The sequence below is a fragment of the Diadema setosum genome, chromosome 1 (assembly GCF_964275005.1).
Source record: "Diadema setosum chromosome 1, eeDiaSeto1, whole genome shotgun sequence".
In the NCBI taxonomy this organism is placed as follows: domain Eukaryota; kingdom Metazoa; phylum Echinodermata; class Echinoidea; order Diadematoida; family Diadematidae; genus Diadema; species Diadema setosum.
This window is the reverse complement of record NC_092685.1, coordinates 49,050,888-49,062,760: the sequence shown is the minus strand read 5'-3', so window position 1 is coordinate 49,062,760 and position 11,873 is coordinate 49,050,888. Positions and strand designations below refer to the sequence as shown.

At 37.4% G+C, this 11,873-nt stretch overlaps 1 protein-coding gene across 1 annotated transcript in view; it reads left to right on the top strand.

The window, feature by feature from the left end:
• The first annotated feature begins 6,360 nt into the window (after positions 1–6,360).
• Positions 6,361–11,873, top strand: part of LOC140244301 (receptor-type tyrosine-protein phosphatase mu-like) — a 47,323-nt gene continuing 41,810 nt past the window's right edge. Inside the window, exons 1-3 of the mRNA XM_072323977.1 lie at positions 6,361–6,565; positions 8,929–9,063; positions 10,937–11,095. Coding sequence (XP_072180078.1) covers positions 6,361–6,565; positions 8,929–9,063; positions 10,937–11,095 — 499 coding nt within the window. The remainder of the gene's footprint in view (positions 6,566–8,928; positions 9,064–10,936; positions 11,096–11,873) is intronic.

Below are 11,873 nucleotides of genomic sequence, written 5' to 3'. Positions count from 1 at the left end.
AACAGTATGGTAATTTACTGCTGTGTAGCATGATGCCCACATATTTTGTAGTCTGGTAGAAGTCATCTAAGGATGCCACTTTTTGTTTTTGTTTTTGTTTTTTCAATGAAGACGATGTGTTTCGAGGACAAGTAGTCCTCTAATGTGAATAAGAGTAACAGTCTCATGCAAAACGATTTATATCGAAATAGGCATATTTAGAAGCCGTATCCTACATGCTCATAGTGACTACTTTTTCTAATATATATATATATATATATATATATATATATATATATATATACATAGATAGATAGATAGATAGATATCAGTCTAGTATGAAATTATTTTGCAGCTCTCTAGTTGGGCAGAAACGTAATCAACTAAGCTTTTTTTTTATTTTTTATTTACCACTCTCAGAGAAGTGGTTAGTTTTGAAAATGAATTAAGCATCGCAACTGATTCGGGCCTACCCAGAAGCATCCTTGAATTGATTGAAGGCACAGCTGATTAAGGTTTATATTGTTCCTTTGTATGAATGATGAAATCTGGCTATCACTGAGCACTTGTGTTCTTAGAATAGAATGTGAGTTTCCGGTGGTGTTGTTGTGTTTTCAGTGTGCGTGATGCACTCAATATCAGTCCAGCTGTGAACACTTTTGTACAGTTCTATAGTAGGGCTCTTCTAAGACAAGAATTATCTTAATGATAAAAATCGAAGCAACTATATAAATCGGTGAACTTTTAATTTGCACTCTCAGAGTAGCGATTACTTTCAAAATGAATTAATCATAGCCGCTGCCCCGGATCTGTTCAAGAAGAGTCCTTGAATTAAAAGAAGACACGGCTGATTAAGGTTTAGAGTGCTCCACACAAGAGGAGTCTCGAGAGAGCTGATGGGAAACTTTTGATATTTAACATGTTTAATTTGGGATTTTCCGCCCAACTTCATCAGATTTGCATTTGAACTCATGAATACGCGTTCAAGTATAACGATTTTCCTCAGCACTCTTTCATATACACTGTCTGGTCCTTCGAAACATTCAATTTTGTTTCATGGGTGATTATACAAATAGTGAATGGTCACGAGTGCAATGGTACCAGATTTCGCACGAGGTGAAAGATAGAGGCGCTCTATTCAACGAGGCGAAGCCGAGTTGAATAGTGCGCCTCATCTTTCACCGAGTGCGAAATCTGGTTCCATTGCACGAGTAAAGACCATACACTATTTGTTTTATACAACACATCGAACGTCAACAGATTTGGTACTCACAGATTCTTGCATTTAGCACAGAAATGGCAACCATTTTCCGTGAAAAACGAATGATTAGCCTCACGGTCGCAGTCACTGTATAACACTTCATGTGTATGTACGTACGTACTACATGCGAAACGAAGTTGTTTACAAAAATGAGTGACAAAAGTACGCGCTTGTAAGCGCGCTTGTATTTGTTGAGTGCGCGCGGCATATGTTTGTTTATTGTGACATCAGAGCGCGTGCAATAGAACATTTTGGTCGAACCAAAATTGCACGGCTGAGACATGCAGAGCGTGCAATAGAACGTTTCCCTAAATGTCATGTGATGGGCAATCGACCAATCGGATAGCTACATTCTAAATAGGTGTTGTATAATATACAAATATTCAATGTTTATGAGTGCGACGGTTCCGAATATTACATGAGCGTGCAAGTTTAACCGTTCTATTCAACGACGCGAAGCGGAGTTGAATAGAACGGTTAAACTTGCACCGAATGTAATATTCGGTACCGTCGCACGAATGATAAACATTGAATATTTGTTTTATACAACACATGATATCGAAATATTTAGGCATGGTCTAGAGTCTAGACCAAAATAGATATGCTTTAACCCTAAATAGGTAGGTCGAGAACTATGCGAAAGCCTACGCCTAACGTTATGCTTACTATAGCTACGTAATGTACGGTACTGCCACTGACTCGATCTGTGGTAGGTCTTGAAAAAAAGTCTAACTAAGCCCTATATATATAGGGCTAGAGAGTTTGCTTACCACTATTTAAAGCATACTGTACTAGACCACTTTCTTAGTATTTGCTGCTGCACTTCACTCATGATTACCAATGCGCTGCGATCCTCATCAGAGACGAGAACAGAGCTCGGGTGAGAAGAGGTAGGTTTACGTAGCCATGATAACGTAGTGGCATGACCGTACGTGTGTGAGTACGCGACGCATGGTGGACTGGTGGTGAACCGGTTGCGTGCTGGCACCATGGCCGGGCTGGCGCAGCGCAAACCCAACGGGTGCGCGTATACAGTGCCCAGCTAGCTATAGCTAGTGTACGATACACAAGTTCAGTGTGTCCTAGGGTCTATTGCTCTGCCGGCTCGCTTGTACCGTTCAATAATCGACTATTGCACTGCCATTGAGAGTGAGCGTTGGATAGCCGATTCCTCTGAATGTCATGTGACCCGCATTCATCCAATCAGATGGCAAGATTCCATACATGTGTTGTATAACATTGATTATTTTGAATTGTATTTCATTCAATTGAGAGAGAAATTCATTTAACAAAAATGACTAGAAGTTGTCTGTAAGTGATAGATGTTCGATTTTCCCAAATAATAATTTCAATTTCATTCATAGGCATACAATTTTGGTGTTCTATGTAAATTTTTCCACATTTTTTGTCCCCGCCGAACGAGTTCGAGCAGGGGACTATGAAACGGGCTCCGTACGTGTGTGTGTCCGTGTGTCCGTCCGTCCGTCCGTCCGTGTGTCCGTCCGTCCGTCCGTGTGTCCGTGTGTGCGTCCGTGTGTGATCAAAATCTTCAATTTGCTACTTCTCTGTCATTTATGAGCCAATTTTGATTCTGTTTGCTTTATATGATAGCACTACATGGGAGCTTTGAAACTTCTACACAGAATTTCAGTCGTGACCTTTGACCTTGACCTTTGACCTATATTGTACATTTTGCTACAAAATGCTACTCCTTCGCCATTTCTAACCCGATTTCGATTCCGTTTGCTTTATGTGATGGCACTAGGTGAGGGCTTCAAACTTCTACACAGAATTTTGACCTTTGACTTCTTTGACCTTTGACCTTGATTTTTGACCTATATTGCACATTTTGCTACGAAATGCTACTCCTTCGCCTTTTTTAACCCGATTTCAATTCTGTTTGCTTTATATGATGGCACTAGTTGAGGGCTTCAAAACTTCTACACAGAATTTTGACCTTTGACTTCTATGACCTTTGACCTTGATTTTTGACCTATATTGTGCATTTTGCTACAGAATGCTACTCCTTCGCCATTTCTAACCCGATTTCGATTCCGTTTGCTTTATGTGATAGCACTAGGTGAGGGCTTCAAAACTTCTACACAGAATTTTGACCTTTGTCTTCTTTGACCTTTGACCTTGATTTTTGACCCATATTGTACATTGGCTACAAAATGCTACTCCTTCGCCATTTCTAACCCGATTTCGATTCCGTTTGCTTTATGTGATGGCACTAGGTGAGGGCTTCAAAACTTCTACACAGAATTTTGACCTTTGACTTCTTTGACCTTTGACCTTGATTTTTTGACCTATATTGCACATTTTGTTACAAAATGCTACTTCCGGCGGGGACATATGTTACGCACCGCGTAATTTCTACTTTTCCTTGTTTTTTCTGAAGCCAGATCCCCTCTTTTGCACTGTCTTGTATGATAAAATTTCATTTTTTTTTTGCAGTTTCATTTTAGATTGTTTTTAACTAAATCGTATTTTGTATAATTATTTCTTTCAGTCGACTTTTTTTTCCGTTATGCAGTTTGTACTTTATCCCCCTTAATAGTATGGATGTAGCAATTACAGAATTGTCATTATTTATTTTCTTACATATCCACCGGCATGCATTATTACATTTTAACGCATGTATAGATCATTGCCATCTGATTGGATGAATGCAGGTCACATGAAACTGCCACTATCATTGCCACAATCGACCCAGTGGAACACCTTCTTTTTTTCCAAGAGTGTCGCCAGTTCTAGGTATAGTCTTGCTGATTGTCAAATGCTTTAACGAAAGCCAAACTTTGTCCGTATTCGAGATCTAAATCTCGAATACAATCCCCTGTCATGTATTCATGCGTAGGGGAGACCGGGTCAAGTTGTTACACGGGTAAGTTGTTACATGATCATGTTCTCAAAGTCTAAACAAAAGACGGCATTATAAGCGTTAAGATATCAAAATATATCAAAAGATCTCTGAGTGTTGAAGTTCATCATGTAACCATCCTATGAAGAAGTTAATTGGAAAACAAAAAAACGCTTTTTCATTTTTCTGAGTAAAATTTTGAAATATACGATATTGTTTTATTTCATCAACACCATTCAATGTTTGAATGTTTTCTGCTGTCGCTATAGGCCCTACACCAAAAGGTAGTTAGAATTTAGATCCGATATCTTTCTCTTTTTTTTTTAACACAGTAGTTAATTTTTTAGCTTGTACATATATCCATGTTTATCATTTTATTTTTGTTGTTGCTATACTTCGGAGTTTTCAGTGTGTAATTCAGTGAAATTATAACTCATTGTGAAGTAAAAACAGCAATTCAGGCTGCTGGTCCCTATGTTCTACTGTGTATCTTTTTAATATCAATAAACCACTTCAATTCAATCCAATTCAATTCAATTCACCTCCAGTAAGTGATGGGTTTGTGGCTGAAATTAGTATCTTTGGGATGTCTTTTGGTGGGAGTATAATACCATCTGATGCTTGAGTGATTGAGCACACATAAAGTTACGGAAATACGTACCGGGTCAAGTTGTTACACTGGTAACAACTTACCCGATCTGTTGAACATCGTTGAGGTGCAATGATCAATGGATCAAGGATGATATTCAGATGTTAAACGATACACTCTTCAATAATTAGATCAGTGACTTGCATGTGAACAATAACATTAACTTGGTGAAAAAATTGTTCGTTGCATGATTGGCCTACTGTATGTATTACTGTTCAGTACTCAATTTAATTTACTTTGATGTGAAGTAAGCTGGCATTGAAGTGAAGAGTAGACTTAATCTATCTCGTTATTTCATGACGAATGTTCTTAAGGTAAAAGTACGTCTTATCAACTTGTGTTTTAATGTAAAGATGACATCCCGTCAGAGTAGATACAAATGCACAGTCGTGCACGCACACTCTCAGAGACAGACAGACAGACACACACACACCCACATAGACAAGTACACAGTTATTCATTAACATAATTATATTCATTATCAGATCTGCTTTTACCCGATTTACGTGTACTTTCTGAATTGCAACAAAGTACCCCTCCAATGTATACTGTAACAACATACCCCAGCAGAAATGTTTACAAATTTGTGTTATTAATTCAGTAATATATCATTCATGTTTCCTTGGCTGACAAAGTTTTTTGTATATTAAGTTAATAGATCGAGCATATAAGGTATTCTCACAGAGAAAATAAAATAGATTTCTCTGTTTGGTTAATAGACGAACGTAAAAAATCATAACAACTATAGGCCCGGTCTCCCCTACTCTCCTCGAGTCCCCCCAATGGTCGTGTAGGCCTATGTCATGAATGTATTTGTATTACAGTGTATAAGAGCTGTTGAGTTGATGACGGTTTTCAGAGGAATAAAAAGGCCAAGGACCCATCTAAATGTCTATTTGGTGTGCAAAATTTCTTTCAAACACAAAAAGGGCAACGAAGAAGATAGGCAATAAGGAAAAACACTCCCCAAATTCTGTAATGATCGCCTATTTGTGCTTTTAGTTGAATTCCTCAACGTTCGTCACAGCATTGCTCGTGCCCGATTTGAATGCATTTCACGTGCCTTTTCAATTTGGACGCGAGTTCATGTACAAGAGCACCATGAAATTGCACGATAGAATCAGTTCAATTGAAATAGTTGGCTTTTTTAATGTTGATCTTGGTTATTATTTACCTTGTTTTTAGATATCTCAGTCATTTCAAAACCAATTTTCATCAAATAAACTTTTGATTCCCCTTAGAATTGCATGCTCTTTAACATCTCATAGAGTGGTTTCTAAATATCTCACAAATCGTTACAACCTGAATCCTCACCTCAACCAGTATACTGTACAGTATCTTTAAATCGAGTGCAACTGTGGCGAAATCTGGCGGGAAAACCTAAATATAATCATGTCAAAAATGTATGTCTTCATAGTGATCCTAAGATTAACTGGAGGACTAGCGGCATAGGGTAGAAAGAGTATATACCTAGATCTATACGTGTATTGTGTAATAGATATTTTCATAATATATTGATGCATTCTTCACAATGTCTGTGCATTAGCCTGCTTTGAGCCTGTGGATGGGAAATTCACCCGTACAGTGAATGTAGGTGACACAGGAGTGATGATTGAAATGAGAGCTACCAGTAATAACTCTCTTGGAAACCCTGTGTGGAGAAAGGATGGAGGAGACCCCGTGACAGGACAGGCAAACACCACGTTTGCGTTTTCTAATCCAATCGTGGCTGAGGATGAAGGCATCTATGAGATTTACTACAGTGGCATGCGAAGTCAAGGAAGAGGAGCCTTGTACAGATTGATTGTTCGAGGTTAGTCATTGAAGTCAGGATAGGTTTTGATGTACATATAAAAGAAATATCACAATAAAAATAGATATGAACTGTTAAGGCCGTGTCACACCTTTCTGGGCAAGCCTTGCGTGCGACTTGCAAAGAACAATTTTTACTACCCGGAGGTCCTCGCAGATGACCCGCACATGACAGTACCTAGCACGTATCTCACCCGTAGTCGCCTCTAGCAGTAAGACGCAAGTACGGAACTCGCCAACATCCTTGTTCGCCCGCAGAAAATTCTCCTGCGAACTGTAAAATCCCTACTCGCAACAAGCCCGCGTAGCTTACCCGGAAAGGTGTGACAGGGCCTTTAGATTTTCAATGTTTCTTAATCTGTCTGCTTGTGTCGGAACTTAACCTGGGGTCACTGTTTGATTACAAGATCATAGATATGGTATGGTCAAAATGCAGATTTACGCACATCGATTACAGTACCTTCATCTCCAGTTTCATGCATATCTGAAGAAGAGAAAAAAAAATCCATTTGCACTATGAGTATACTCTGTATATAAATTTCTTTACACATGCTGACAAACGCATTGGAATGGAAACTGACTTCTAAATGTAATCTGTAAAATGGCAAATCGAAAAGTCTCCAGTTTGAGCCTTGTTCTGTGTGATTGCAGTGATGAATACTTGAATAACGAAATACAATGTTAACTTCAGACGAAATTACAAATAATCCACACCCTTCTATCAAAAATGTACAGGTACTTGTTTGTTATGTTGCCAATCAGTCTATATCCATACGTTTGTCGTCCATGTACTAGGTGTTACAAAAAACATTTCCCACTCTTGATACTTAATAGTTCGAAAACAATATATATAAGATAAAACTGTCATTGATATGAGTAATAGCTGAATAGTGTACAATTTAGTTGGAGGTGATTTGAATATGATAACCTATATCAGTTTCATGAAATCCATGATTAATTTCAAAGTTAGGTCCCAGATTTTGGTCAAATTTTGACCCTCTGTACAAAACCTGGGGCCCGTTGCATAAAAGTTACCATTATGGTAACTTTGCCATCCAATGGTAACTACCATGGCAACAATACTCAACAGCCAATCAAAATCAAGAATTCCATGGAAGTTACCATTGGATGGCAAAGTTACCATAATGGTAACTTTTATGCAACGGGCCCCTGAACTTTACACAGGAACTTATGATGTATACGTGAGTGTGTACTTACAATGACCCTGAACAATGGACATGCATACCACCTGTTCAGAGCTCAGCTCCAATTGCAGGCACATTAATGCTTTATTGATTATTCATGATGGATTGCCCTGGGCACTGCTAGTCTGAATTCATGGCACAAGGTGAAATGTATGCACATGAAGAAAGTAAACACATGTTTCCATGTGCTTGCATGCACCGCATTTCAGAACATAAAAAGAGTGGAATTCCTCATGAATAAATCATGAACATTCCAATCCTGGCCATTGTTCAGGACCATTGTCTGGGCATCAACTACACACTCCCATACACACCAATTGACTTTTGTGCAAAGTTAAAGTTTTGTACAGAGGGTTGAAAAAAGAGCAAAATCTGAAATCTAACTGAAAAATTAATTTTTAGTTCAATGAAACTGAATTATGCTGTCATTGTAAAATTGTCCCCAACAAAATTGTACACTATTCAGCTGTTGCTCATATCAATGTCAAAGTGTTATCTGATATACAGTTTTTGAACTATTAAGGATCAAAAGTGGGAAATGTTTTTTGTAACACCTAGTATAATTGCTCGTGTTTTGTTACCCCATTATAGACCGAAACCAATAACATTTCAAACATTTTCAGACTCTGGCATAATATTATGTTTGCTTGTGAGTTCTTTTGCCTTGCAGGCCACTTGAGGCTTGTAATTTAACCATGTTGAATTACGTTATAACAATAATCATCTCCGATTCCATGATCAGTTTCATCTCAATGAACATTGACAATCCCTACATGCATCAAATTCCAGTAAAATGAAATATATCTTCATCTCGTTAGCCAAAGGGGAAGCCGAGTTTCACATTATGGTGTGACACAATGGACGGACCGAATTTATCTGACTACTTTTCTAACATCGACTACAACAACAAAAACACTAGAAAAAAGACTACGCGAACAAAGATACACCAGGATAGGGAAATCCACCCATTTAATTTTGGAATGTTTTAACGATGAACAGTCGAAAAATGATAATGAATTCATAGCATTTCGTGACACTTATACTTATGACGTCGTATACTGCAGTAAGGATATTCTTATGTAATTCTATAGAACAAAGTTATATGTTGATGCGACATGCATGATTCTTTTTTCTTTCTCTCTCTCTCTCTTCTATCTAGACTGTCCAGCTGGTAAATGGGGCCCCCCTAACTGCGTCAGAATCTGTGACAAATGCTACAATGGTGGACTTTGTGATGACTATACTGGCAGATGTGTATGTCCAAACAATTTCAGGGGACCAAATTGTTTAGATAGTAAGTCTATGGTTTACACCTATTTAAGATAAAATACATACACTGTACGGAAGATATGACCTTAGTCTGGACTTAGACGTAAATGGACATTGCTGATGATATCTTTACGTTGAATGCATAAATTGTGTGTCTAGGTTGAAGCAAATTCTATGGCCAAATGACCTTTTTAATGATATAATCGGATAAAGAAACGAGTCATTACTGGCATTCTAACTGGACAAAGGAGATTTACTAATGAAATCGTAAGGAATTAAGCTTACACCTAGCAGTGATTTTTATGTAAGTGACGAACAATGACACTGGTTATTTGCTTGCACAAAGCTTAATTTTCACTGAATTTTCTTTTTGAAGTGATTATTATAATTGAAAAGATTTCATGCATCACATAAAACATATTTAGAGTTATAATACACCAATGACAACAATTAGAAGGAAATGAAGGGCTTTACAAATGAATAACGAGTTTAGAATGTAGAATTATAATGAGAGAAAATGAGTTGATGGCATCTTTACTATGTCTCATTTGAAATTATAATTTTGACTGACATAGTTTCTCACAAAAACATGTTAAACTTAAGTGGCAAAGAGTTTTGTAACTATAAATGTTCTTTTAGTTGGACAATACCCTCCTATGTCTATTCAAATGCAGATTTCCCTTTAAAATGCTTCTCAACTAACAACCTAAAGCGTAGGTTACAAATAGAATAGTTGGCTTGTAAATTATTTTTCTGGTTACAATAAATGATGAGGTATCACAAAATTGCACATTTTACTTGCTAAAGAGGTTTACCTTCACAGTTTCTGTGAGGTCTGGGCCCAAATTTGACAAACACGGTCTGTAATAAGAATGCATTTGCAATGTAATCGAACCAGGAATGTACGATCAGATTTTGGACTTAGGCTTGCTAGTGCTTCACTAAAAGCAACGCTTCTAGGATCGCTTAGAAAGAAAACAAATAACAACAATTATGTCAATAAAACGTGTTTATGCTAAGTTGAACTATAATTATGTACCATTGGATCCTTTTATAATTGATATATATATATATATATAATGCTGATAATACAAAACATGATATTAACAGAAGGTCCTACTTGTTTTAAAATACAAACGAAATACAAACTCAAAGTAACATAACACTATTCATTTGGCCGTGTGTACCAGGAAAATATGGTGACCAAAACATAATACACACGGGTGGTCACGAAAAACCACACACACACACACACACACACATACACACACACACACAACCCCCCATATAAACAGAAATGCACGCAAGAACAAAATACGCAGTACGGAAGTACTGCACAAAGAAGAACTTCTGCTGTTAGCAGCATTTGATAGCAGGAGAAAACTCAAGTAAAGAAGAGTATGCCCTTCTAATCACGGTGCATTATAGTGCACTGACAATTCCTAAATCGCTTGCTGGCAAGTGTTGACATCTAGGGATTCCTATTTATGAATATTATTCCTATCATATATTCCTGTTATGCATTCCTATTCATATAGAGAGCTGAAACCAGCTGGAATAATTACTCTTGGGATTGCAAAAGTAATTTTGAAGGTGTATGGATACAAAGCTCGTTTGCCATTCATTTGCAAATTCATCAGCTCACGGGGTGAAATAGGTGTTTTACAACATGATCTGCAATCTGATGTGATGCGCCCTTCGGGCACGTCGGGCATACTAACGGCTGATTCTGAAGTATACATCTTTGCAGACACATTTGATGACTTTACCACACTTAGGTGAATGCATACATACATACATAGGCCCTATTACAACTCAATATTTACTGAATCATGAACTTTGGAAAAGGGTTGCAAATAGCTGTAAACTATATTGGTGTGTTACTGATTTCTTCGTAGTCTGCAGAACCGAAGGTGGTAATCGATTTGGACCAAACTGTGAGTTCAGATGTAACGAATCGGAGCACGCCAGTGCCAGTAGTCCTCATCAGTTTTGCCTTCCTGATCCATTCGGGTGTTCTTGTGATACAGGAACACAAGGAATCAACTGTGATACAGGTAGGAACCATTCTCCTGTGAGTCTATTAAGGCTTCAATCATATAGCAAGCCTGTATTTATTAGTATTGGTCTCCCCACTGTACATTTATACGCTAAGTACCTGATACAACTTATGCTACTTGTTTACTGTAAAATATTTTATGATGGAAGGTAATATGATTAATGAATAGCAAGGACTAAGAATGAGATATTATAGGGTATACCTGAAACCAACTGCTTGATGTGACATATCTTATGATGAAATGCATATGTTGAATTGAGCGCTAACAGCTCATTATAACAGCTTCATATTCAATTCAAGGCAATTGTGCACTTCAAGGCAATGCAATTCATTTTAATTGTCCAACAAAAATTTTTCAGGAAATTCAGTGCGGGTTTTTTACATACATGAATGGTTGTCACAGACGTCGAGAATACGAAATATTACATCATAAATAAATACCTGAATTCAATTCAAGGCAATTGTACACTTCAAGGCAATGCAATTCATTTTAATCGTCCAACAAAAATTTTTCAGGAAATTCAGTGCGTTTTTTTTTTACATACATGAATGGTTGTTAAAAACGTCGAGAATACGAAATAGTACATCATGAATAAATACCTGTACATGCAAAAAACAAACAAAGAAACAAACAAACAAACAAGCAAATTGGAAGAAAAATATCGTATACAAACACAATAAAAATCGCTTCAATTGGTTTTATAATTAGAACATAAACTTCCCAGTCTCAGCCCCCCTCCCAACTCACGATAGACTATGATTTGATAGCGAGGTTT